General features: G+C 38.5%; 1 protein-coding gene across 1 annotated transcript; it reads right to left on the reverse strand.

Moving 5' to 3' along the window:
- Positions 1–120: 120 nt before the first annotated feature.
- kcnn4 (potassium intermediate/small conductance calcium-activated channel, subfamily N, member 4) lies at positions 121–27,343 on the reverse strand. Its single transcript, XM_007559547.2, has 9 exons — positions 26,769–27,343; positions 17,943–18,038; positions 15,557–15,993; positions 12,744–12,882; positions 7,915–8,025; positions 5,156–5,277; positions 3,987–4,056; positions 1,383–1,549; positions 121–1,224 (listed from the first exon to the last, which is right to left on the reverse strand). Exons 1-9 carry the CDS (start codon positions 27,162–27,164, stop codon positions 1,221–1,223), a joined length of 1,542 nt encoding a protein of 513 aa, XP_007559609.1. The 5' UTR covers positions 27,165–27,343; the 3' UTR covers positions 121–1,220.
- Between the last annotated feature and the right edge of the window lie 544 nt (positions 27,344–27,887).

The raw sequence follows: 27,887 nt of genomic DNA on the forward strand, positions 1-27,887 counted from the left end.
TGATAATTGTTTTTGTTTTGTATAAGTAGAATTTTTTCAGGTCGTTACAATATTGGATAACTTGTCAAGTGAATTAGCAAATCATAACGACATAATCATACTATGACTTCAAAAAAAAAGTACAGTCTAGAAAATCTTTATTTAACATAGGATAAATCAGTCCAGACTTCATACATCTGTTTTATAGGTTTTGAAAGAGAAATTATTTAACTTTGTTCACATGACAAGAAAGCAGCGAAATAACAACGTATTGCTGGATTATAAGGAAACTTTTGTGCTTTGTTGTTTCAAAATGGTTAGAGACATAATAAGCCTCCCAACTCAATTTTTTTTAGATAAAAGCTTTTAGGAAAAACATTTGAACAAATTGGGGAAGGAACAAGCTGACCTGGATTCATTATTTTGAAGTTCAACGGGAATAAACACGTTGCTTAGTTAACATTTGACCACTAGATGGAGCCATCGAGTTACTCAGGCAGTTCTAAGCCAAACTTCTCATTAGATAATATTAGTATTCTATGTTCCTACTGATTTATGTCAAAAATAATAAATAAATATTTTCTCCCAAGTCTTGATTAATCATCAAGACTTGGGAGATTAATCATAATTAATCTTGCATTTTGTGTTCTGGAATGCATATGTTAGAGCAATGGCTCCGGATCACCGGTCCAAGGAAAAAATTATAAAACCGTAGCACATGTTAGAAATTATGTCAAAATTTAAGTGTTTGCAAACAGAAAGAACTGAAATAACCAGTAAACAACAAGAAAGAAAAAAGCAATTTGAGGTTTTCCTAAAACCTCGAGAGAATTATATAGAAATTACCACAAAAAAATAAAATAGAACTAAAAATATCTCAAATTCCACAGGAATAATGTAGTATTAATTATTCATTAAAAAAAAGTCTGTTTAGACAAACTTTGATGATATAATGTAATCTACAGTTCGTTTAGATCAGTTCTTTGTGCACAGTCACAAATACATTTGTCACACAGCACAACAGACTTCCCAAAAATGACAGTCCCTCTTTCTGAAGATGTAATTCATCTGTAACTTTACAGAATGAGTCACAGAGCGACATGTGCAACGCCGAGCCAGTGGATGAGATGTTTGCTGAAGCAGTTCTCCAGCAGCTCTGGGCAGCCAGGATTTGAAGGCGCTGCAGACGGAAATGCTGCAGACACCGACATGTAGGAGAAAAAAAAGTGCTTGCAGCCATGTCACCTGCAAAAGGAGGAAATACGGTGAAAAAACCTTCTACTTTCTACCAAAGCTGGAACATTTCACTTCAGCTCAGCTACCACATCCTGCCGTCTGTGTGTTATCAGCAGATCTGTGCAGCAGCAGCATCATCACAAGCTGCTGCTGTAAGTGCTGTTTACCTGATCTCAGGGTTTCGGTGACGAAGGACCTCAAATAGCAGCTCTGAAGTCTGCTGGAAGCAGCGAGTCAGCTCGTCCAGCTTCTGCTCCATGAAGAGAATCCTCTGCTCCAGCTCTCGATAGGAGTTGTTCCAGTTGGCGCTGAGGTCACACATGATCATCTGCATCTGATGGAGACCAGTGTACAAAGCAAATGCACTTTTTTTTTTCAAATAAAACAAATAGAACAATACTGTAATATAAAACTTCAGTGCTTCACTCTCCACATTTTGTTATTCCAAAATGGAGTAAATTCAACCCCACCTAAAGAGAATGTAATTTCTTTTTTGCAATTAGATGTTTCTAAAACTTAATTCATTTGCTTCTAAAGGATTTTGAAGAGCATCCACACGTGTATTGATGAATGAGTCATGTAAGCAGCGGTCAAACTACTACAAACTCAGTGGGAAGACTAATGGCTTGAGAGTTGCAAACAGACCCAGTGACAAATGACCACTGCTGAAGAAGGTGGCTGTATACAGAGGACTGTATTCAAGCATGTTCATAGAAAGTTGAGTGGAGGGAAAATAAGTTGCACAAGCAACTATGACAACCTTTATGGAGATGCTAACTTTTTCTCCACCACAATCTAGCTGGTTTCATGTTTTAATGACCAAAAAGCAATCCACCAGTAAGTCCTGGTAGAGCGTCCAGACAAAAGCCACTCCTTCGTAAACGGCACATAGCTGTCCAGCTGGAGTTTTTAAAAAGACGTGAAGGATTATCAGGCCACGAGACAAAACTTTCTGGTCTGATTAGAGGAAAATTTAACTCTTTGAGATGAACACCAGACTTTATTTTGTTTTTTGTTTTTTGTTTTCTTTTCAAATCTTGTCATTTGCAAGAACTAAACCTGAAGCATCAGGTACAAAAAGACAAGAGAATGTAAATGCTGCAAAAGTATTATGTAAATGTGTGATTTCTGAGCTTAGAATTTTAAATATATTAGAAAAAAATGTCACGTTGACCTAATAAAGTATGTGGAGTTTTAATGGGTGCGGGGGAGAAGGATGAATTTAATTAATTTTGGAAGAGAGTTGTAACATGAAAGGTGGAAACATTAACGCATCCCATCTCATTAAATTGGAATTTGATTAAAAAAACAAACAAGTTGATTTATTTCAGTTTTAAAAGTTTTTAAAAGTGAATCTCATAATCTGTAGTTTACACAGCATGAGATAGTTTCTGTTTTTACTTCTGTTCATGTTGATCGTTGTAGCTTAAAGCTAGATCAAAAACCTAAAATTTTATTTATTAGAATTGTTGATATTACAGAAATGTTTTAGCTAACTTGGCAATTGTCCAGCAGACAGTCACTGAGTCCTTCAGAAGGAAAGTAAGCTATGAAAGATCCCTGCTAAAGGAATTTGCTACTCGCAGAGAGCTTTATCCAAGCATGTCAATAAATAGTTCAGTGGAAGGAAGAAATTTACGTCAAAAGGGTGCAAAAACAGCAGAGATAACTGCAGCCTTAAAATAATTGTGCAGCAAAGTCCATTTAAGAGTTTGGGAGAAACAAAGAAGTGTTGCAATGCGGCTGGAGTGGTGACTGGCAGCCACCACACAGACGTATCCAAGACATGGACCGGAGTGCTTCATGCTTCCCCCTGCTGACAAGTTTTATGGAGATGCCAATTTTGTTTTCCAGCAGGACTTGGCACATGCCCACTCTACCAAAAGTACCGATAGCTGGTTAAATTACCACCATATCACAGTGCTTGACTGAAAAGCACCCACACAGACCACGAGAAAGAAACATCAGATTCAACAATGCTAATGAGCTGAGGTCCAGGTTGCTATGACAACCTGGACTTCCTTAACACCTCAGCTGAGCTTCAGACTGATCTCCTTCCTGCCAAGCTGCACTGATGCAGTAATTCATACAAAATGAGCCTCAACTAAATACTAGGTCCATTATATAATACAAAGTACATTCATACTTTTCAGAAAGCTGATATTTCTGTATTAAAAACCTTTTTTTTTTTTTCTTTGATCTTACACAATATTCATTTCGGAAGCAGAATTTCAAGATCACAACACAAAAATATGCTTGCAATATATAACTTTGTGTGCAATGGGTCTGTGTCTAATGTTTTTTTTTTAAACTGAATTACTGAAACACCCTTTCAGTTAAATTTTAATTTAATGAGATCCACCTACTTACTTTTGCAATCAGGTTGTAATGTTTTCTTTCTGTGCCTTATTGTTGAGGTTGTTTTAGTATTTTCCTCTGGTTCTGTACTTTGAAGGAATGATGTTAAGCAGATTTCAGTGAGTAAAGAATACAGTGAACTGATTTCACTGAATATCTTCCATAGAGCTAAACAGCCAGCTGCAGACTGAATTACAAGTTTCCATACTTGTGGGCTGTTTAACCCTCAGCTTATTTTCCATGTAACTCAATCAAATGCACTGTATAAAACTGTACATTAGTGTTTCTCTGTTTTACATAATTCTCCCAAAACGCATCTGAACCCTGATTAGAATGAAAGAAAAGTAGATAAATGTGTTGTTTCTTATATCTTTGATGTGAAACAGTTACTGAATGTTCTAGCTGGCATTTACCTTTGGGAGGTCCACCATCTCACTGACATAGTCTCTCAGTTTTCTTTGTTTGAGGCGTAAATGTCGAAATCTGTAGAGGAATAATAATAATAACAATAAAAACCATGTTTGTTAGACATCAGTCATGTAGAGGTATTTGAAACATAAGCACCTTTGTATTTTATGATTCAATGTGCTGCACATAGAGACAGAAGTGGATCAAATTAGTCATTTCTATGGCACAAAGAAACTCTTTTGGATTCAAAGTCCTTATCTAAAGCCAATTATATCATGTTTTGGATCTAAAAGCTCCAGTTAGCGATCTACATTGCTCATCTAAAGACACAGCGTCCCAATTTTGGACAAATATACCAGTCCTGGCACAAGACGGTCCGGTTTGGGGAAAGAATATGCTGACGAGTATTCCACTAATCAGCGCGGAGAGGGTCATGCTGAGTTTGTTAAACAGCTGTAAAACATTGCCAGGGGCGGAAAACGGATAAATTTAGCTCCACAGATGGACGAAAGCAGAAGTACAAAGAAAACAGATTTATGGAAACCAATATTGCGATCGGTGCTTGGCGGCCGAGAACATAATGAGGTGATGGAGTCTCATTACAGTAGACAGTAATTCCCGAGGTGTGGAGGTTCCTCCCGCTCTCATACTTTCCACAGGGTGTTTATTTGTAATGGTTCAGCCCAGTTTGAAACAGGAAGCACAGGCCCTTCCATGCAGGCTAACGCAGAGCGCCCTCACACATGTATTCCTGTTGACAGAATAATGGAGCTCTTAATCACACTTCTGAACTTCCTGGCTTGTGCAATCCACTTGTTCTTGGAGTTCGGGGATTCCATATTTACAAGGAATACAAAACTTCGAAGTTGTCTCAACATAGCGACTTGTGTTCAGTGTATTATTGACTAGTGGATCTTTAGGGACGAATGTTTTACCGATGACAATTTTAATCGGTCACTTGCTAGCAGGAACTTTGACTTGGGCACAAAAGAAGAGTGTGTTCCTGTTCACACATGTCCCGCTAACACCAGACTTGCAAGTCAAACTCAATTAGCCATTGCAGTTGGGGACTGCAATGGCTAATGACACAAAGTTAATGGTCCATAAAGTACACACTGCAAGGCATACAAATGCCACCATCCTGTAGCTCTTGCCCAGGTTTAAACACACTCACACTCTGATGGCTTCCAGAAGACATCGCTGGTGTCGTCGATGCTCGTCCCGGCTGCCCTTCGCCGGGCTAGCACGGTGCAGCAGCCAGCATTCTCTCAGAACATTAGCGGCGGCATGCCGGATCTGTATTAGAACGCAGAGACAAAATGATAAGATCGTCAAGATAACGTCAGTCCATCTTTAACATGTTGCACAACACATTGAAACCACTTTAACTGTCCCACATTTCTAAGTGTCAATCACAAACCTCAATATATTCAGTGGGACCAACACAATGTAGTGCATAATTGTGAACAGTGAAGAAGGAAAGCGATACATAATTTTCCCATTTGTTTATAAATAAATGTGATTCAAAAAGTGTGTATATGTTCACTAGAAAGTGATTTTTTTCCCCCCATCTCTTCGCAAAGTAGTTCAAGCAAAGTGAGACTGGACACAGAAGCAATTTTCAGATCCTACAAAACGTTTCAGACTGGATTTAGATCTGAGCTACTATAATTCATGAATATGATTTCATCCACACAAGAAAGTCTTCAGTCCCCGACAGTCAGTGCTCTGTATCCTTATGGTTTTAACACTCCTAAATTATATAATTAGTTCTTTAACAGTACCTTGCAGAAAATCACCACCTAATGAGGAAGAAAACTGTTTGACTCAGTTTTGTCCGAACAGGGACACACCTAGAAATTGCAGGACAACAACACTTGAGGACTAAAACTTTGTCCCGAGCCTTTCGCAGCCTCAGGATAAATTACAGGACTGTCTTGTCGTTACCTTCATCCATTAACGTCAACAGATTCTGAGCTTTGGGTTTCTGCAGCTCCTTCAAAGCTACCATTTAGCTGCTCCTCTCCCTTATTTGTAGAGAATATGAAAAACATGAATAATTGTCCTTCTATTTCCCCACTAAGCACTAATTTGTTACAGTCTATGACATAAAATGTCAACACCATGCAGTTCTATTATGACTTTCACGAAACACTCTGTTGGCCAATACGCTAAGCAGTTTCCTCATATCTTTTAGAAAGGACATAAAAGCATCTAAGGCAGCTGATTAAATTCAGATAGTCTTTCCTGTTTCACACTTTCTCTCTTTGGTGAGCATTTCAGAACCATAACTTAAACTTCTTAATGTCACAAGACCCAACGGCCCGCATTCAGGTCTTGCAGCACTCTTCCCTGCGATTCTATTTGCGTCCAGCTTGTTTTCCGGCACAAATCGCTACAACTGCCCCGTTGTGATGTCACTCCGGCCCTGCTGCAGTGGTTATTAATAAAGCCTGTCAGTGTCCGCATCCGGATGTCTTCCCTTGTTCCCTTTAGTGATAGCTCTGAAGGATGCATGCGCACGCACAGAGATGCACCTAGAGACAGGATGCAGCCACGAGAGGAGAGGAAATGGTTCTAGTCTCCAAACAGTGCCGCTACTGCATGTGGCGAGGAGAAATAGCTCTTCTTCGAAAGCCTAAGCAGATGCTAACACTATGATGTCATAAATCTGCATTTTCTTCAACTTGGGGTCTTAAATCAGTCCCTTTGAATTAAAATTCAGATTTCTAACCAAGCAACAATTTAAAGTACAGGCTTCCACTTTTCAAATTCCTCTGCAGGCCACGTTTAACAGAAACACCAGAGTAAGCTAAGTTTCCTGTCCGTCCTGCTCCGACCTGAACTGACTGAAGCTTCTTTCCTGTCAGAGATAAGATTATTTCCTCTGTTTGACGCCTTGAAAGAGCTCTAAAGAACTTGGCAGGCCTCATCTTCCTCCCTTATCCCCCCCTCACACTATCCTGTTCTCATGTGTGTATCAATTAGGGAATAGAAAAGTTACGAAAGCAGAATCAGCAACAGAATGATGACGCATGCTTCCCGAAACTTTAATATATTAGTGTAAAATGATTCTAATGGGTGTAGGATCATTTTAGGGGTCTTGTACTGATTTTTCTTATATATCTGATTAGCTTTTAAAGAGTCAATACCTTTGGTCAAAATTATTTAAACACATTTTGTAGTTCAGAGCAGTTTTGTAGATTAAAAGTTGTTGGAGGATTTTCGTAAAACTTTTTGCGACTGAATCAATTCCTATCAAATGAACAGATGTGTTTGTGCTTTAGCTGAATCAGTCTTTTCTTGTTAAAAACATTGCCTTGTAAATAAAAAAGTTCAGGACAAACTTATCTGGATTTACAGTAGCATTAAAACACAATGTTCCCATGATGCTGACAACAACTAAAAAGACAGACACAATGTTCCTTTTAGTGCATTATCTCAAGTTTTGGATACATAAGTTTTGGGTAGGTTACATATCTTCTCCTCATCGGGAAGATAAAGGGATAAAGAAAACGGTACATTAAATGATGAACAGAAGAAGAAAAACAATAATTCTTGGTTTTAAGAAATGTGGAAAGGGGAACCGGCTGCTTTCATTAAATTAACTTTTAATAGTATGAATAGGGGTAAAATTCACATGAAATTAATTCGATCTATAAATTATGACTTACACATTTTCTTTCTTAATTATGTCTTAAACAATGCTTAAAAATGTAGTTTTTAAGGATCATTAAACATTTTGTTCTTAATAACCTAATAATAATTTACAGTGTCATTTCAATAAAAAGCAACCCTCTGGGCCACTACAACACGCTGCAGTGGCACCGCTGGCTCTCAGCGTTTTGTTTTCTTTTTTTTTTGCTGCTGCTTTATTATACGCTCAGCGTTTGAGGTATTGAACACATTTGCTGAAGGAGAGTTAAAACCGACCCTTTTAGAAATCTGGATGTCCATCATGAAGAAGTGCACATGCTTCTCTCCTTTGTTCAGCGCCAGCTTCTCGGTAACGATGGCCACCAGCATAGCAGTGCAGGCAACACCCTGAAACCCAGAAACAAGAACATTTAGCGCTGGTTTCACTACAGAACCTCAGTTAATAATTTAAGTTTTGTCAGAACACCAAGCCATTAAAATGATGGTAACTTTACCATGTTAGTATTTGGGATGCTACCCTCAAAGGAAATGAGCTAGTCATTGAAGTTGATGTTGATCCTCGTATCTTACTAATAAATCATGTTACATTTATGAAAAGAGAAGTTCTGTAGGTAAACAGAAGACTCGATAATTGTGTGGTTTCCTCTGAGAATAACTTGCTATTACAAGGGACAAGGGATCTGCAGTTTTCCAAAAATCCATTCACAAACACAAAACAGAACAGAGACATACAGCAATGCACTGAGCTCATGTCCACAGTAGTTAATAGGAGTTAACCAGTTTTTACCTGGTGTTCTGCTTTTTGGCTTGCAACAGAGAGAGAGAGAAAGAAGAACAGACAAAGAATGATCATAAGAAACGTTCAGGCAGACTTTTGAAAGATGTTTATTCTGTATTTCAGCAGCCACCAAACATCCATCATTACATCGTTTGCGAAACCCCGGAGGTAGAAGCTCTTTCATCGGATCCGTCTACACACAGCGACAGACTGTACACACAGTTGTCAACCCCTGGAAACAGCTGCAGTCCGATCTTATGCAGGAGTGCTGAGCAGAGTAGCTTCCAGCCATATTACAGGTGTGAGCATCACTACCTATAACTCCCAGGACTTTCCCGCTGGGAGTCGGAAAAAATTTTTATTTTCTAACTGTGGCCACAGGTTTGCACACCCTCCTGCTGTAGCGGTGCCAAATGCAATAAACCTGGTAAAAATGGATATGGTGGAAAGTTTTCTCTTTTAGTGGAAACTTATAAAACAAGGCAGATGGAGAAATATGAGATACAGAGTGGTTGTTTTCCACTCTGTCACAAAGGTGTCTAAACACAACCAGAACCAGCACAGGGATTCTGATCTGGTTTGACTTGAATTCAGGGTGGCAGAGAAGTGTGTCGCTTTTTCAGAATCCGCCACACCTCATCGTCAGTGACTTAATGTTTGTCTTGCTGTACCGTCTTCTTGTTTTATTACACATATGTATTTAATCTTTAACTTTGTTCCTGACCTTTCTGAACACCTGCTGTCATAGGAACATTAGCTTTAGTTCTCTTTGTATAAAAGAAAAACAAACAAACAAAAAACACATTAATCCCACCCCTCTAACCTTTTCACGTTTTGTCAAGTTACAGCCACGGTCTTCAAAATTAGCTGGGATTTTATGTGATGTACAAGAGAATACAAAGCCTTGCCTGATTTGGAAGAAAATATATGAGTGATTTTGGGAATATTTTACAAATAAAAACCTGAAAAGTGTGGTGTGGACAGTCTGTCAGCCCCCTCTACTCTGCTACCCCAGATCCAGTGCAACTCCCTCTTTCAGAATCCAGGTGTGTGCAATGTGATTTGAATAAATCCAGCTGTTAATGGCTAAGAGGTTTGTTAGAGAACATCAGTGAACAAACATGTCGACGGAGACCAAAGAGCACAGCAGACAAGGAAGAGATAAAGTTGATCTAAACATATTTAGGCTATAAAACAACATCCAAACCACTGAGGGTCTCACAGAGCGCCATCTGCTAACTGAAAAAGTGTGGCACAACCCAAACTTATGAAGCTATTCCCATGTAAACCAAATAGACAAGACAGCATACATCTCCTGTCAGCAACCCGAAGGTCCAGATTAATAACTCTGGAGGAGCTGCCATGTTCCTGTGGAAGGATCTGTTAACAGGACTACTGTTAGGAAACTTCATAAATCTGACCTTTGCAGGAAAATAGCAAGCATAAACCTTTTATTTTTAGAAAGCTAAAAGACATCCTATTCTAAGTTTGGCTGAAGCCATGTAAGGGACACCACAACAATCATGGAAGAAACTGCTCTGCTCAGGTAAAGTAAAACAAAAAACCTTCCAGTCTCCATATTAATCATTATGCATGGCACCAAACTAACACGTGACATCAGTCCGAACGCAAAATATTAACTACAAAACACGATAACCGAAAGATCATGATGTGGGGATGCTTAACTTTAACGAGGACAGGGAAGCTCGTCAGAGTTGCTGAAGGATGAATGAGGATAAATATGAAGCCATTCTGGAAGAAAACCCGGCATAGAAAGACTGCAAGCTTGGGGAAGAAGTTTGACAGTCCACTTACAGCCAGAACCACAGAGAAATGATTTACATCAAAATATATTCTTGTGTTAGAATGGTCCAGTCAAAGTCCAGGCCTAAATATAATGGCTAATTTATAGCAGGATTTGGAAATATGATGTTAAACACATAAAACTGAGCTTGACTTCTATCACTAGATAAGCAAAGATTTTTGACAATAGAAGCAAATGGTGTTTCAGAAAGTACTGACTCACCCAGCGAATCGTGTTTTTATGAGTAAAATGTTGAAAATCATAGATTATTTTGCTTTCACTTCAAAATCATACTTCTTTTATTGTAAACTCCTATTAAGATACTTTCAATTTGTGGCTGTGACATGACAAAATGTGAAAATGTTTAAGAATAAGATCATATAGTATTAACAGACTATTGAGCTGCATTGCTTTCTGGGACCCTTTAATTTGTTCCCTCAGATGAGAAAAAGACAGCTAACTGTAGACCATGTGTGGAGCAAAGCAACAATACTTCATATGTTTGGTGTCCTCCTCCACAGTGAGCTAACTTACAGCTGGGAAGCATGCTGCAGTAAATGCATTCATGGCAGAAGCCTTATGTATCCAAGAAAGCTGGTTTCCAAGCACAGAATAAATACACTGCCAAAAAAAAAAAGACATTCAAAGACCAATTCCAAATGAAATAGGAAAAATCAGACAGAAAAAGGGGGGAAATGTTCTGTAACGGAGCAAGGAAGGAGTGAAACAAACCAGAGAAGAATAAATCTAAGAAACCTGGAACAAAGCTGAAAATATTTAGTTTGAGTCCCAGCAAAACAGATGAAAGGATCTATTGCAAAAACTGAACGAGGAGGTAAAACATACATATCTATATCGCAAAACTGTCACATTAATGATGCTAATTAAATTAACACATGTGCAAGTTGCAGTATGGCAGAGTTTTATACTCTAATGCCAGACAAAAGCTACAAGGTGAAAAGTGAAGAGGACATGCCGTTAAAACTTTTCAAAGAGGAAATTGCATTTCTAAAGCTGGTCAGCACAGCAGCCTGTACAATGCTAGGATACATCTGAATGATTGGTTTGGCCTTCCAGGCTGTTATTCAGGTTGTGTTGCAGATTCTTTGCAATACATTTAGCCTGAGTATAGCTGGATAAATGACATATCAAGAAAGCAATAAAGGAATCAGATTTTTTTTTTTTTTCATTTTAATCTATTAATTATTTGTGTCTTACACAACAAAACAATTCAGAGGAATAAGGTGATTATACTACTTGGCACATTCGTCTGTCTTTTTTTTAGCGGCTAAAAAAAATTCCCTTCTGCTTTAGAAAATGATGTTACATTTTCTACCCTGGTGGAAAAAGGACATCCTGTATTGCTAATTAAAAGAGTCATTATTGGTGAAGAATGAATTCAACAAAACTGCATTAATGCCAAATAGGATTGTGGTGATTTTGTAAAAACAATGACTTGATACTGTGGACGGTTCTTTTACTGAGTAAAATCACTTCAAACGAAGGTTTTTCTTTATTTGTGAAAGTCTACTGCAGGCGTTCTCACCCTTGAGTTCCTCCACTTTTTTCCGTACCACTTAACTACTTCTGCATACCTGGTGCTATTCCAACCATCCAACTTTAATCCTGTTCTGCTCATTCACGACATCACTGCTATGTTTTTACATATTGATATCTACCATGGTTTATGTAATATTCAGCTTTTTGTTGTCACCTCGAGTCCCCTTGAAATGAATGGAAAATCCCATAATTTCAGAAAAATTCAGCAAAAAAACACTTGCACACTTTCACAGCTTAATACTTCCACATACTTTCATCTAGAAACACTATTACGCTCTAAAATGTAGTCATAGCCTTCAACTACTTCTGTTTATTTCAGCTTTTCATATTTTTTACAGATCTCATAAAAATCCCTCTTTACGTTTTTGCTCGCATTATGCTCAGCCTTCAGAGAAAAACTTGTTACTGCAGCTAAACTCTTTTTACAAATCCTACTTTCAACGAGCTTCTGACTCAACAAGCTCACATCTTTCGCAACTAAATGCATCGCTGACTAAATTGGATCAATCGACTTTTTTCCCTAACATTTTAAAATAAAATTAAAATGTTAGAAAATGAGTATAAAATTACCAAAATGTCACTGGTTAGATTAACCAGTGTGGTTGTATAGTGTTTTGTTTTTCTTTTTTGCAATGAGCTCATGCGAAAGCAAAAGAAGTTGAAGGAAGATGGCTGGAGAAGAGCAGCATGACCAACTGAATCAGCACATTGATAACTATCAGGCTAATTATCGGCGCAAATCAGAAGCTAGAAGTGGTTTTATTTTTAATAAACAGAGAAGTGAAACAGATAAGACATCGCCACGCCTCAAGCTCGTCAAGTCAAGCATCACTTTAGCTCTTCTGGAACAAATACAACAACCAGTGGACAAAAACCACAGTACTGCAGTTTTGTTTCAATCATTTTAAGCCTCCTGAATTTATCATACGGCACATTATCTCAAGAAGAAATTAATCTATTTACCATGACACCGGTAAAGAGACACACCCCTTTGCCACAGCTGGTCTTGGGTGCAACGTCTCCGTAGCCCACAGTGAGGAAGGTGATGGCGATGAGCCACAAGGCAGTGTCCATTTGGCCTGTCGTCAGCGACTCGGACCGCCTGCAAATGAGAGAATGCAGAGATGAGACGGAGGGCTCACCTTTCTATCATCATTTTTGATTATAATCGCCAGTCATATTTTCACAGTTGTTTTCTTTTTTATGTCACGTATCTGTAAATTCCTAAAAAAAAAAAAAAATCCTTCCATCACAAGGAAATGTGTAATTTTGGATGTAATAAAAATAAAAACTATCAACTGAGTTTTGCACATCAAGAATTTATGCATGTAGACTTCTGTGAATTTGTCAGCTGATCAATTTCTCTGATAAAATAAAAAAGAGAAAAAAAAAACAAGTTTAAGACCTTCAGAAGAGATGCACCTTTTTTTTTTTTTAAAGTAACGCAGGTTAAACTATTCAGTCAATCTCGAACCAAATGAAAATACAGACCTGATGAATATTTACAGAATGCTCAGTAATGCTATATGATAATATAATCCTGTTTATTGTCTCCGTTTGTCCCGACCCCACTGAGGGACAAGGGTGACGGAAAATGGATGGATGGATGGATGTCTCCGTTTGAGTTGGACTCACATTAAGGAACATTTGCATGAATGAAATTAGTCGGAAAATAACAGAATCGATCGGAATCCATCACTTTCTGTGTGTGTGTTCATGTTAGAGCAAACAGAATCCTGTATGTTGAATAAAGGCAGGTTTCACTAATCAAACTCTCTTATCAGTGAAGGAAGGGAACGACTACCATCATAAACTAGTAAGACATTGTAAAGAACAAGTGCACATACCTTAAGAATTATGAAAAATGCAAAGTATAATGGCGACAGAGAGAAAAAGAAAGTTACTGTCCATACAGTCATAGGTAAGAAAAAACTATGACTGATGGGACTATAATTGCTGATAGTCCCATCAGCAATTGGGACTATCTGTATAAAAGCATCTTTTCTGTCTGTTTTTTTTTTTTGTTGTTGTTTGGGTTGGTATCAGCCAAGGTACAGGTTGTATGGCAATTTCCAAACAATCTGAAGACACATGACAAATTTGAAAAGAGGGTAGAGGAAAAAAATTCCTGCGTTGTCATGTGCTTGGAAATGTTCAAGTCCACATAAATTTGAAGGAAAAGTACACATGACACTGTGTTTGTCTCCTGTAAGTGGCAGGTAGCAGCAAGTGTGGGGAACATTTGGCAAAGCGGTTCATTATGAAACAATTTAGAGGTCAAAGCATCTATTATTTTCAGCTCTAATGTTACTTTTGACAAGTAAAACAAGTATTGCTTTGGGTAAGACCTCTCATTAAGCTTTAAATATACAAATGACCTCACACCATGACAGCCAGAGGATTACTTAGGCTTTTTAACTCACACAGAAAAGAATATTCTTAGAAGAACAGAAAACAATGAAATTACTAATTGTAATGAATAAGGAACTGAAGTTCACTGCATTGGCTCAATTATGTGACCAAAGATGATACCATTTTCTATAAACTACTGCTATAGCAAACTGTGCTTAATTCGAATTTAATTTGTCTTTCAAATGAAGTCAAATCTAAAAATCAAGTCCAATCTGTGATCCCATACAGGCAAATACAGAACATTATGAACTGTTCCACATATTAATTTTAACTCAAAGTACCACAAACCAGAAATCTAGAAACAAATTATATTAGTTAAACAATTGAATTATTTCAAATACTTAACTCTAGACCTAACAGCTTTGAATTTTGGGAGAATTTTTCATTAAACTTCATAGGAGAGTGTCTCTTTTTCAGACACAGTATTTGCTTCAGATTAGATACTTTAGAACAATCTTAAAGTACTCAGCTGGACTCGAGCCGGGTCGGTTCATCTCCAGCCAAATATCAGCAACGCATTTCCCCTCAGATGCAACCCTAAAGCTCTGTGCATCAAGCAGCCATGCAGCAGGAATCCTGAAATACTGAGTTGTTGCAAGTCAGTATATGACATGGAAATCTGCAAGTGCTCCAATTTCCAGCAGTGAAAAAGAATTTGACAGCTTAACTTTGGTAATGGGTTGGAGATGAGGAATTAGTTTAGTAACACTTTAAACTTGTTTCACATCTCATGAAATTACGCCCAAATGTGTGAGTAATGTAACAAGAAATTATCTTACTTTGCTCTTATTATGTGCTGTAAAAAGTGGTGCCATTTTTATTTATAAAGGTTTTTTAAAAGCATGCATCACTTTCCTTTGATGTGACATTTATGCACTGCATTGTCTTGGTCTGTCACATAAATCCAAATAAAATGCATAAAGGAATATTTGTAATGTAAGTTCAACAAATCCAACAAAATTAATTTTGCCCCCTTTAAATAATAGATATTTATATTTTGCTAGTATCAAAGATTTTGGAGGCGATCTCAGTTCGCCACAACCCTTCGTAGTTTGGCCTTATCATAGCAGAATCTATGGTGTGTGGTTTTGCAGGCTTGAGGTTAGATTTGCATGATTTCAGAACTCAATAAAGACGAGATCATTTGCATGTTGAAACATTAGTGTTGGAAGAGGCAGTTCTTTCTTTTGATCAATGAAAAATAACCACAAGTTTGGTAAAGGCATATAAGACTAAGAATAAACCTGAATAAAATTTACCATTACGTTTTATTTTTTGTTACAAAACACAGCCATGCTTTTGTTCTTTTTCACAAATCTACTCACACACACACACACACACACACACACACTCATCTCTCTTACCTCTCGCACAGCGTCAGCATCCACGACGCGGTGAGCCAGAAAAGCAGGATAAACACCAGCAGCGTCCGTGCCGGGTGTTTGTTCATCAGTACCTTGAGAACAAAGCGAAAGGTGAAGTTGATGTTGTTGAGCGAGCCTATGCTCCTGTAGGAGGCGCTCAGGAGCACTTTGCTGTGCAGCAGGATGGCTCTGTGGACCAGGTAGAGGCGCAGGAACATGAGCATGGACAGCAGCAGCTCCATGTCCAGCAGGGCCTTATCGTGGTGACTGGAGATGCAGAGAGGAGCGGCGGAGGAGGAGTTGGCGTAGAGGTTCACCTCCCAGTACGAGCCAACTGGATGGATGACACAAACCAACAGCTCCAGGGTGATGACAAGAACCCTGTGGCTTGTTATAGCTATTCTCCAGTCCACCTCCTTGTGATCAATGATGAACAGCTAGAAGGAGGAGCAGACAGAGAAAGAAACTGGTGAAAATCTCATACATACAGCACTTCAGATTTTCGCTCATATTTGATCTTAGTGAGAATCTCTATCTACTGGTGATCCTGCAAGCAGCCATGTAGTCAGTCATTTAAGAGAAATGAGTGTTTTTAGTGTTTCTGAAACACTATAATGAACTTACTGATCTGTGTGTGTAATATAATGTGACATTATAGAATGCTGCTACAATAACTAACATGCAAATTATTGGTTTGCATTTTTAGAAGAAATTTAAGGCCCTATAAAGAAAAAAGAAAGTCACTTGGAAATTAATAAAAATGTTTTGCTTTTGCAGAACATGCAAAAGTCTGCAGCATAACATGCAAAGTCTAAAATATTTTGTCATCTCTTATTTTACTTTCAGGCAGGATCTCTTATAATCTTTTACAGCGGTCATGATCCAAAGTTCCTCACTTTCTGAAGGTCTTTTATAAATTTTTTTTTTTTAGATTTTAGCAGCCTCCTAATACATTTCATTTCAGTCCCTAACTATATTTAAGATACTTTGTTTTTTCTGTCAAATTATGATTCATTCAGTTTTAAAAAAAGACTTCTGATTCAAGTCTTTTGTCTCTTTATCAAAAAAAAAAAAAAACTTTTCCAAATGGACTTTAGGGGCTTCAGGAAAAAGAATGCAACTAACTAACTAACTAACTAACTAACTAACTAACTAACTAACTAACTAACTAACTAACTAACTAACTAACTAAACAGACAAAAATCAGAGTAACAAAGTAACAAAATACAGTAAAAAAGGTATCAGCAAAGCAAAGAAACAAAACGAACTACAGCAGCAAACAAGAAAAAATGTACTATAAAAAACAAAGGAAGGAAAAATCAACCATAAAAGAAGCAAAAATAACTTCAAATGAGGGGTAATTTAAAACTTTTAACCAATACTCTATTTTTAAACAGTATCTTGCCTGTTTTGCAGTAGAACCCGTAGCAAAGGAATCCGATGTGCTGCCGTAATTTTATCTATAAAGTGGAAAAAAGTTGTTCGTTCAGGGATCAGACTTCCATCTGAGTTTTTATGTTTAATATAAGAAGAGAAACACACAATCATAACGTGTTTATGGCGGATGGGGGGAAGACGTCACAGCTGTGCTATGATTGTGGGTTTTTCTTCATCTTAATTCAACTTTTGCTTTCGCTTAACCACAGTCCTGCTGTGGTTCTTTGCTTTTTTACTGTGACTAATGAGGTTTGTTTAATTTTTATTCTCCTCTGTTATAAGATTACATCCAGCCTCCTACTTCATATCTGATTCCAGTTCTCTCCCTTTCCTTCGTCTTTATTTTATGTTGCTTTTTGTTGAGTTTCATGATTTTCCTCTTTAAATTATTGCCTCACCTTCACTGACGCCTACATTTCTGGATTTGTCGTCAGTAACGTCTCTAAAACGGTTTGTTCTACTGGCAACCTTCCCTCCCTTATCTCCTCCTCACACTTTGCCTCGTGTTTATCAGGCAGATGCAAGCGAGAATACGAACCCAGCCGGCTGCTAACGCAGCTTTTGCCTTTAAAAGTTCTCCACTGAACAAGCATGCTGCAACTGTTTAAGGACAAAGACTAAAATGTTTTCTCAGCTTAACCTCAGTCAAATCCCTTTTTGTACACTGACTAAACAAACTGCGACAGCAAGCCATGTGGACTGGAACGACATCACAGCCGGGTCGCAATGCTCCTCCGTGTGGGGTTGTGTTCCCATCCAGACTCTTTTTACTCATACGGCAGAGGAAGTGCAGCTAAACACTGTTGAGGCTATCACCAGTGGACCAGAAGCTCCTTAAAAACAATTGTCATGAGGGACCTCAAACAAAACAAGCTAATTTGGAACAAACATTAAAAAAAGTGAACATTCATTACAAAGCAACCAGCGAGAGGAAACGAGGGGAACTCACCCTGATGTCCTTATAATGGAAGGCTATGATGAGGATTAGGAGACACCCAGTGGACAGGCTTATGGAGCAGTTGATTACCAAGGACACTTTTGATCCCTGCAAAGACAACACAACAGAACAAGATTAAGCAAAGAAAGAGGAGAAGACATTTAGTTTGTTTCCCTTAATGTTTTTGTTACGCAGTTATTAGTGCCGTATATTATTCCATTAACAAACACACGCTGATAACAAAAGCAGATTTCCACTGCAGTTAAAATAAGTGGCAATCTAGCTTTGAGTTTATTAAGGTTGGTGACATCGCAAGAGGCTCCGACTGTGGAAAGGGGTTTTCATGTTTTGAGATAGATTCTGAGGTGTTCGGCCTTATGCGTTTGAGTCCATTGATGGCCAAGTTGTTGTTGGTCCAGTGGCTATAAATAGTATTGCAAGGCATTGTTTAGAACAAAGTATTTGTTATATTGCATTGATATATTCTAGGTGTGTTCCTCCGGATGGAGGAACACGTCAGAGCCAAAGAGTCTGGATGAGACGCATTTGATGCTGCTGTGGATGACGGCTGTCATTATCAGATGACTTGTCTGAATATTTCCATCTGATTGGTTCCTGTGCATATTTGTTGCTGGTAAAATGAGTGAATTCTCCATGCAGCACCTTGAATAGTTAACTGGTGATCTTCCAGCCACTTTTGTCCAAATAACTTGTCTCTGACAGCCAGAAACTTGGTACTTTTTTCTTATGTTTCTCTTGATGTCAATTGGAATGATGGCCGTCATTTATTCTGCACTGGGCTCGTTATACTTTGTACTTTTGCCTGAAAATAACTTGGCAAAAGTAGCGCGTAATAAAGCATTGTAGAGACATTGAACACATCGAGCAGGCGACTTGGTTTTTGTAACAACCGAATGAAATCGGACCATTCCAGTCTGCCTTGGTCCTTTTTACAAACCCACTTCCATTTGTTTTACTGTTGTCAATGTTCTTAAAATTCATACAGATTCCTCATGTATCACTCCACTATTTTGCTGCTGAATACAAGTAAACACTATTGAAGAAGGAATTTAACATGCAAATAATTAGAATAAAAACGGAAAATGCAACTGGACTAGCTCAAAAGAGCTCTGATGTCAACAGAGGTATGTGAACTTTGAAAGTTGGGATTGTACGCTGAAAAAGATTTCCACTTTGCAACAAAATAGCAAAAGAAATTATTCATATTTTACTTCCTCTTTGTTCTAATTTTCTAAATTACCATTGAATTCTTGATATAAATCATAAGAGCTTTGTGTGCTTAAGCACCTTTATCATGTTTAAAGCCTCAAACCTCCAAAACCCAGAGCGATTGTTCTAATTTCCCTGTTTTGTTTTGTTTCTTTTGCTTTTTTTGCTTTTATTTTTACTGCTAACTGGGCGTGTTAGGGTCTTTAAAAAGCAGCCAAAACCGTATAGGTCAAGTTAACCTTCCAGTTTGTGATTTTATCACTTTCCCTCTGATGTGCGTGGAAAAAGAGGGAAAGGCAGGTCATACATATCAACAGCTTTATATATTGCATTTCGAAGGCTGAGGTTGCCTGTGATGGAGGCTGATTAAAATTTTCTTTTTTTTTTTTTAAAGACAGACAGAAAACATGACCTAACATATGGTTACTGTTAAGCTGTTTGGTGCTTCAACTGTTTGCACATGTCTGGAAAATTGTACGATTTGTAATAAAAGCCTGCGTGTCCCGGTGGCAGTACGTTGCAGTGTGTATCTAAAGATATCACATACTTAGAAATTAACGTGTCAGTTGACCCAAACGGCCCATTAGCATTGTTGAAAACAATATGCAGAAAGGAGGAAATTATTAACTTCTTTCATCTGACAGTCTGGAGTTACTGTTTGCCAAAAGGGAATGTGGACAAACAGAAGGAAAAAGTTCTTAGAGTGCAGAAAGGACAGCTTTCCAGCAAATAAGCGTAAACCTGAAGCATTCCTGCAAACGGGATAACTTAATTAAATCTAATATCAGAAAGTAAGACAATCGCTCCACATGTCAAGAAACCAAAACAATTCAGCTTCATTTAACAGTATCGACGATAAATTGACATTAATCGTCCCCAGTAGAATCTGTAGACAAAATATGGTTTTCTTATCCACATCAGTGTTTTCTTCGGTAGATAAAACATTGACTGGAAGAAAATATTGAAAAACTGAATAAAATATCCAGTAGAAGGACCAGAAGCTTCTGCGTTCCTCAGCGGCAATCAGCTTTGCCACTGGGCCAGACGAGATGCCAATCAAAATGTTCGGATGTTTAAAACTCTGGAGCTACTTTTGTTTTTCAATCCTTCAAATTTAAACATCAAAAGCTTCCGGACCAAATGTCGAAATAGCATCACAATAACATCAGATTACTGTCTCCTGTTTTCCTGCAGTTTAGTTTACAATTAGTGAAATGATGTCCAACTCGGTCCTTTAACTCCGTCAGCTTTTTATCTTTACGTGGTGTTAATAAGTTTTGCTCTGAAAGCTGTGCTCAGCTCCTGCTTTTAATTATTTAAACCGATCAGCACTGATTGTAGAGCCATATTCCTGAACAGAGCTGGTGATATTAATAGAGCTGCTGAAATAAATGGTATTATTTCTGGCGATAAATTTTCTCCACGCACTGCAAACCTTGACAAAAACACTGAACAAAACACTGGGGAGAATTAAGCAATGAATAAATGAATTGTTGATAATGACTTAATGACGTGGCTGTGTCTTGGCTCTCAAGTGGTGGAAAAGCAAACCGGTTCTTTTACAGAACTGGCTCCAGCACCAGTCATAGTTAAAAACTGGAACATCTCCGGTGGAAAAGTTCTAATTGTTAATAAATAGTTTCGAATGAATTAAATCAATTAAAATGCCTCACAGTGGATATATTCATGTGCCTTTGGAAACTTAACTCTGAAGACATAAAATGCTGCAAAAATATTGTGTTTTCAAAACATTTTCTTTAAAAAAAAAAGAAAGTGTTCAATTTGGCTACTTCCTAGGTAACGCCTTGCTAAACTCCACCTCTGCCTGTACAATGCAAGAATTGATCTGTGCTATGGATCATTGCTCTGCATTACTGGTGTTTCCGCTCGTATTATCTACCTGTAGTATCTGAAAGCTTCACAAAAGAACAAGTTGAGCTGATCGTTCTTCTGTTTCTGCTCAGAGAACGCAACAGGAGCCATTATGGTCGTCGTCTTTCCAAGTGAAGCTTGAGCAGAGATTTACAATAATTGTTTCTAATGAAAAAAGGAATAAATGATTGTATAATGAACTGAACTGCTAAAACCAGCATGCTTGTAATGGAATACTTTCCACAGCAGGAAGCTGACAGCTGGAGGCACAGATGCACACGCTAAGGTCAGTTCGCGAGCCGAAGGAGGAGCCGAGCGGGGATTCGCCGCGCTGCTTCATGACAGCAGGTTAAACGGCACCTTTACCCGTGAGTCATGCATCCCAAAGCAGAGGATGAAACTTTGGTGGAAGATTTAAACAGGATGTGGTTTGTGCTTAAAAAGAAAATTGCAAACTTTCAAACTCTGTGAAGCCCGAGAGTGTTGGTGGTAGTGTGTGACGTCCGTTGGCAAGGTATGTTGTTTTCCACAGTTTCCGCAGTAGCGTCCACGTCGTGTCTGCGTCTCATCCAGAACTAATTAGGAGATTTCACAAAAGCTCAACATTTCACCGAGTGCCGTTACAGAGACAACAGCAGCAAACACTTTGCTGAGTTTCTCTACATGTTTTCTTTTAGAAAAAAAATGTGTTTTTAATGACTAGAGCAAATTTGGGTTAACCGTGAAAGGCATTAAGACAAACCACTGTAAGCAGGAGTGACCACCAATCACGTGACTTAAAAAATAAAATAAAATCAAACCACTAAAAGCAGAACAAACAAGTGTAAGCAGTGATATCTGAAGTATCAGCTCCCAAAACTGACTGTGATTTTCTGGATATTTTTTAAGATTAATTATCATGCACATTATTTTAGATTTTTATAATTCATGTTCAAGAGAGTTCTTAACCATCAACATAGTCATGCAAAGACGCAAGCAAAGAAGAAAACTCTTCAAACTTTTTTCTGTCCTACACCTACACCTAATTCAAAACTCAAACATAGCTTAGTGCTGCAGACGTCTACAGTAAACACTGTAGGAGTTAACCCTTAACAGAAGTCTAACACTGTTCAGAGCTTCAGGCATATGCTTTGTTTTTATGAACACAAATGAGCGCTGCAGCTCATTTGAATAAATTCTGCACTTTGCTTTGAGATGCAGTTCAGCAAAATCTCCCTGACGGCTGTCCACATGTGGGACGGGTCTGACTCACGGCCCTGTTCTGGTTGTTCTGTGCCACTAAAGAACAGACTCATCTGTAATAAGGGGGACACAAAGTTACACAATGGTCTAGGATTCGCTAATTTTGCAAAAATGTTTTCACACTGAATGACATTATGGTTCTAAAAACCGTGGGTGTATTACAAAAGAGTCAACATTTGACCTACATTTTATAAGTATGTACACCATAATTAAAAAGCTCCCACATCTTGCAAAAAGAAAAAAAAAACATTTTTCTAAAAATAAATAAAACTTTTACATTAAAAATGATTTAATAAACTTTGCAATGAACGGCGTCCCAGAGAACCTTGTTTTTGCATCACAGGCTGTAAAGCAGCTGCTTCATGCAATATGGAAGAAAAGGTGTCGGCAGATACGAAGACACTTTGGATGACATCTTGATGAAATCTCCTGTTGAATATCGAACAGCATAAAATTCTCCCCATCACTGAGATGATGTTCTTGGTAATGTGTGAATTTACAGTTTAGTTGTGCGTATCGTAGTACCTTTGTCAGACCTAATGTGGCCCCACACATTCATGATTCAGCACAGGTTGCGTCTGCATACCTTTAATTACAGTGTTTTTGAAAAATTGCGGTTCCGTCACCTTGAACTTTTTGTGTTTTCTCACATCACAGCCACAACCTTTGCGATCGACAAGCACACTGTAGTGTACAACTTGGAAGTGATACATGGCTATGTGATGTTAGCCCGAAATACAATTTTGCTAAATGCTTTGAAAAGTATGCTATTTAGCAAATAGAAGTAATCTTTAGGTAGTAATTGCTACAGGAGGGGGTTCTATAGGGAAGCTAAATAAATATGCATGCCACAGGTTTCAGACTTTCTTTGCAAAAATATGGAAAACCTTTTTCAATATAATCGTGGATTACATTGTGTTGCTCTATCACAAATTGCATTAAAGCTTGTGGGTGTAATGTGAAAAAAATGTGAGAAGGTTCAAGTGGTACATGGATTATCCTGCAAAGCGTTGTAAACAGTGTGTCATGTCTGCCTCAGACATTGCTGCAGCTGTCGCACGTTTTCAACATCTGAAGCGGCTGATTTTGGTTTCCGCCTTAATTTTCATTTTCTTCAGGACCGTGAGTCGACACGTCTGGAATCACAAGCGTCTGAGTCAAAATGATCCACTTTCCCCCTGAAACGTGTCAGGTCTGCTCGGCCAGTCAGTTGCAGTGGAGTTTAAAACCCTAAAAAGGCTTTTCAAAGGAAACCAGAAGAAAAGATGACACAAGGTCACAAACAGGAGCACGCGCTCATTGTGAGACGCACAGCCAAAGTCGGGATGGAGAGAGACTGTTCAGACTGGTCATGCAAACACCATAATTATAAACTAAATGATGTGGAAAGATAGCCTGGAGTGCTGTTAACAATCTTGCTGCAGGGGAAGAGGTAAAATGTGGAAAAATGTGACTTAAATAGACCTGTTTTCATGCAAAACCATGTAAAAGTATGCTCAAATATAACTTTGAGGGCTGCTGATATCTTTGAAAAAACAGTCCCAAAGTCTGCTGCGGCAGACCTAGAAATGAGGTTGTATGCTTTATAGAAAATAAGACTAAGACACTGCAAATCCGCTGCATTGTGAAGTAGTTGCTGCTGACAAAGAGCCATGGCAATCAAGCTCTCAGTCATGACTTGGATATCATATAATGTATTTAGATGGAGGGTAACAATGGTTATATAAGTCATTCAAATCAGTTGTGCCGAGTCTCCAAAATAGTACATTTTAACTGTGCAACAGAGCACTTTTCCAGTGCATCAACATTTCCATGGCACCGCGGTTTTACGACTGTTTTCAGAAATGATTGGATAACACCTGTTCTCTGTTCATTTTGAACTGGAAAAGAAAAAAAGCCAGATTTTTTTATCTTTTTTTTTTTGCCAGTCACGTCTCCGGCTCCAAACTCCCCCAACGAATGCATCAGGTGCGTACGAGGGGTCCCCACCTCCTCCGAGTCGCTCAAAGACGTGTGGCTGATGTTTGCTGGAAACGTGGGGCCCTTCGACACTGTAATCAATCACCGCCGCTTCGCGGGACGAAGGGGGTCGGATGCTCTGCGGCTCGCATGAGAACTTTTTTCCACATGTTGAGTTGGCATGTTGCTGCTAAGAAGGTGGAGGGTGGAGGACGGGAGGGAGAGGGGGGGGGGTTAATAATTGGTTGATTGTGTGGCCTGGCATTGTTATCCAATGAGATCTGCATGTTAATGTCAGGCTGAGCTACCAAAGTGGAGATCTGGAAACAGACTCAGTAATCAGTGGGTCAGAGGGGGTCAAAGCCCAGGTGCAGAGTCTGCTGCCGAGCTGCATGGGGTTTATGTTGCCTGCTGATCAGGAAACTCCGTATGACAGCAGGAGCAAAAAAAAAGTTAAAGTGGATTTTCAGGAGTGTTTTTTTCTTCTTCTTTTCATTGAATATAATCTTTGAAACTGAAACTTGTCAAAAACAAAAATCAAAGTCTCTCGACTCGAAACAGACCAAGTCAGAAAGCTTTTCCTCTCTGAAAGTTACAGAGAGAAAACTCTAATCCTGTTCTCAAGATTTTTAACGCTGTTTTTGTCTGTGATTACTGTTTTTGGTCCAGTTCACATGAAACTTTGGCATATGACAAAATACAGAGAAAGTTATGTTTGAACCTATAATTTTTTGGGCTGATTAATCATATGGTGAAGTCAAATATATCTCCTACAATCTGAAACTCATTTTGTCTAAAAGTTGCCAGTATGATGGATTTTATTGACGGTCCTCCATTCTGTTGCTGTCAATGTATCACAACTTTTAATCGTCTGTAGCGGAAACTTTGGGAATATTGAACACTATACCTGATATTTGCTTTCTGTTTCGCTTCATTGTCCTCTGTACCTCATCTCATTCTGCCCTCTGTCTGCTACCTCTTACCATCTAACTTTCCTGTTTTTTTTTTGGGGGGGGGGTTTACCATCTTTGCACTTTATTCCTACAACTGACATTGTCTGACCAGGATAATATCGTATTATTTAGTAATTAGGGAAAGCAAGACTGAAATAAATACTTTCACAATCAAACAACACGTCTGTTTCGGTTAGGGGACGACAATTATCACATTTTCTATTTTGAATGTGAAAAATATACTGTGAAAAGAATAAAACTAAATGACAATGTTACCAAACCACTAAAACTTCTGCTTTTACTGTTAGTCCATGGTTTCCTGAGAGCATCAGTATTGTGTTGTCAAAATAGGCTTAAAAACAACTATTCAGCAGCGCAGTTAAAATACTGATTGCAACAAATCGTCAGACGTCCAAACGCCATAAATCCTCTGATGGCTCCACCTCATACAAAATTATTTACCAACAGCAGAAAACCTATGAATAATGGTGATAAATTAAACAATGTATCATTGCTATTGGATGTTGTTATGTGCAAAACGTTCAATTCTAAGAGCAACTAACAGTACCTATACTGTTAATTTAATCATTAATTTCTTTCAATTCTCAGCTACTTTATATTTTATGTTTTAATTCCCATATAAATTACGGTACAAATGAAAAGGAACCAATATAATTTCACTTAACTATGAAACTTGACAAAGTCTAATCTATTCTAATGGAGTAGCCAGATAGGGTGATTTAGCTTTTGTCTTTTAGAACAGTATTTGTTTTCTGCATGTGGTTTGATAGGCTTATTTCCAAAACCAACAAGCTTCCTAATAACTATTGTCATTACTTTTTATTGTGACCGCAATAAACACAACTAATTATTTGTGACACATTTTTAATACCATATTGGCCATCCCGTTTTAATGCAATATTATATTAACCCTCTAATTACAATAAAGTCAGGGCAGAAAAGATTTGGCAAGTACACACACATATATATATATATATATATACTTTTATATTATTTTTTATTTTATTTATTTATTTATTTATTTTTTACTTTTTAAACAGTTTTGATTGTATTTCAAGTCAAAAACAATGTAATACTGAACACAATAGTGAAAGTGGAGCATTTACCCATTGCACGTTGTTTGTTTTTGCTTTTCTGTTTTCTTGACGTGAGAGTCAAATATATCCACATTTACAAAACTCAGATCTTAAGAAGCTGAATATTTGAACTGCATAAGTTATTCAGATTCTATAATGCTATGTTTTTCTCCCTGGATCGGCGTACTTCCTCTGGATTTCAGAGACCAAATGTCTGTTTGATGTCGCCTAAAGAATAACGTGACACTTTCAAGCAAATGTAGCATCATTAGCTTTCCAATATGTTCAAGGCAGGGTGGACATTCCTTTATTTTGTCCTAATATACATGAGTTCAACCTACCGAGTAAAGTAAAAGTCAGGGCAAAAAGAATGGAAGCAATGTCAGAACCAAACTAGGAAAATAAGCAAATCATTAGAAATGAGAGATTTTGTCATAAATTAGTTTGACTAAATCTGATAGTAGTGGACTGTGTGTGCAACCTACCGGTTCGTAAACATAGGGGCATATTTCGGCGTGGATTATCATCAGCAAGATCCCCACCAAAGCGGTGCCCAAAGCCAGCGCGCAGAGGCGTTTCTTGTCCTCTATCAGAAACTTTCTGTCTATCAGCCTGCACAGGTCGTCTCCCTCCATGTGAGTTACCCGCTTCCCCAGGGCAGACAGCGGCACTGAAACTTCTGGGGAGTCCGCGCAGTTTCGATTGATCAGCTCGTCGCAGCTGACGCAGTCCATCTTGCTTGACAGGCTGCGGTTCGTCAGCTCCATCTCCAGGGCGCACACCAGACCTCGGCCGTCCCCTCCTCGGCTTTCAGCTGGAGCTGCTCCCACCTCCGCCTGGGCGCTCCCCGCTGCTCCGTCCTCCCGAGTAGGGGAAGGCATAGCCCGGTGGGAGAGCTGCGCATGGGACCTTCTCCTGTTTGTTGCTCGCTGGAGTTACGGAGTCACAGAAACGCCTGGTCTCCTCTGTGATGCTGAAGGCACCCGGCGACGCGCGGTTACGCTCACTGATGCCATCTGAGCACAGTTCGCGGCTGCGCGCACTTATTTGCTTATTATTCAAAGACCGTGCGTCAGCACGTGCTGGTGCGCTCGAGGGTGTAAGCTTCATGCGTGATGTATTCTGTAGGTTTCCTACGCCCCTTTACACTAAAACCCAAAAAGGCAGCAAACTTTTTTTTTTTTTTAATTACAACCAACTGCAACGTGTTTTATTTTGACTAATGGACATAAAACATAGTGATTTTTAAGTGGAAGGAAAATGTTTTTGGAGATAAAACTTTTCAAGGGGTGTTTATTTGTTTTTAGTCCAGTTTGTATTACAGGAAACACACCAGACAGCTGGGAATAAAATCGGAACAACTTTAAAGTTAAGAGACTAAATATTATCCCAGCCACTATAAATGTGGCTATCTGGAGTGTAGAACAACTGCAAAAAAAATAATAAAGCCATTGTCGTCCACCCACCATTTAGACAAACAGAACATCAGTTTGAGAAGCTCCAGAGACCCACAGCTCAGGTAGGAGCTTTGGCCTTCATGCGAAAAGCTAAGTGTCAGGGAAAGGTCATATTCAATACACCATCTACGTGTTAAAACAGGGTGG

This window comes from Poecilia formosa, unplaced genomic scaffold (genome assembly GCF_000485575.1).
Source record: "Poecilia formosa unplaced genomic scaffold, Poecilia_formosa-5.1.2 Scaffold105, whole genome shotgun sequence".
In the NCBI taxonomy this organism is placed as follows: domain Eukaryota; kingdom Metazoa; phylum Chordata; class Actinopteri; order Cyprinodontiformes; family Poeciliidae; genus Poecilia; species Poecilia formosa.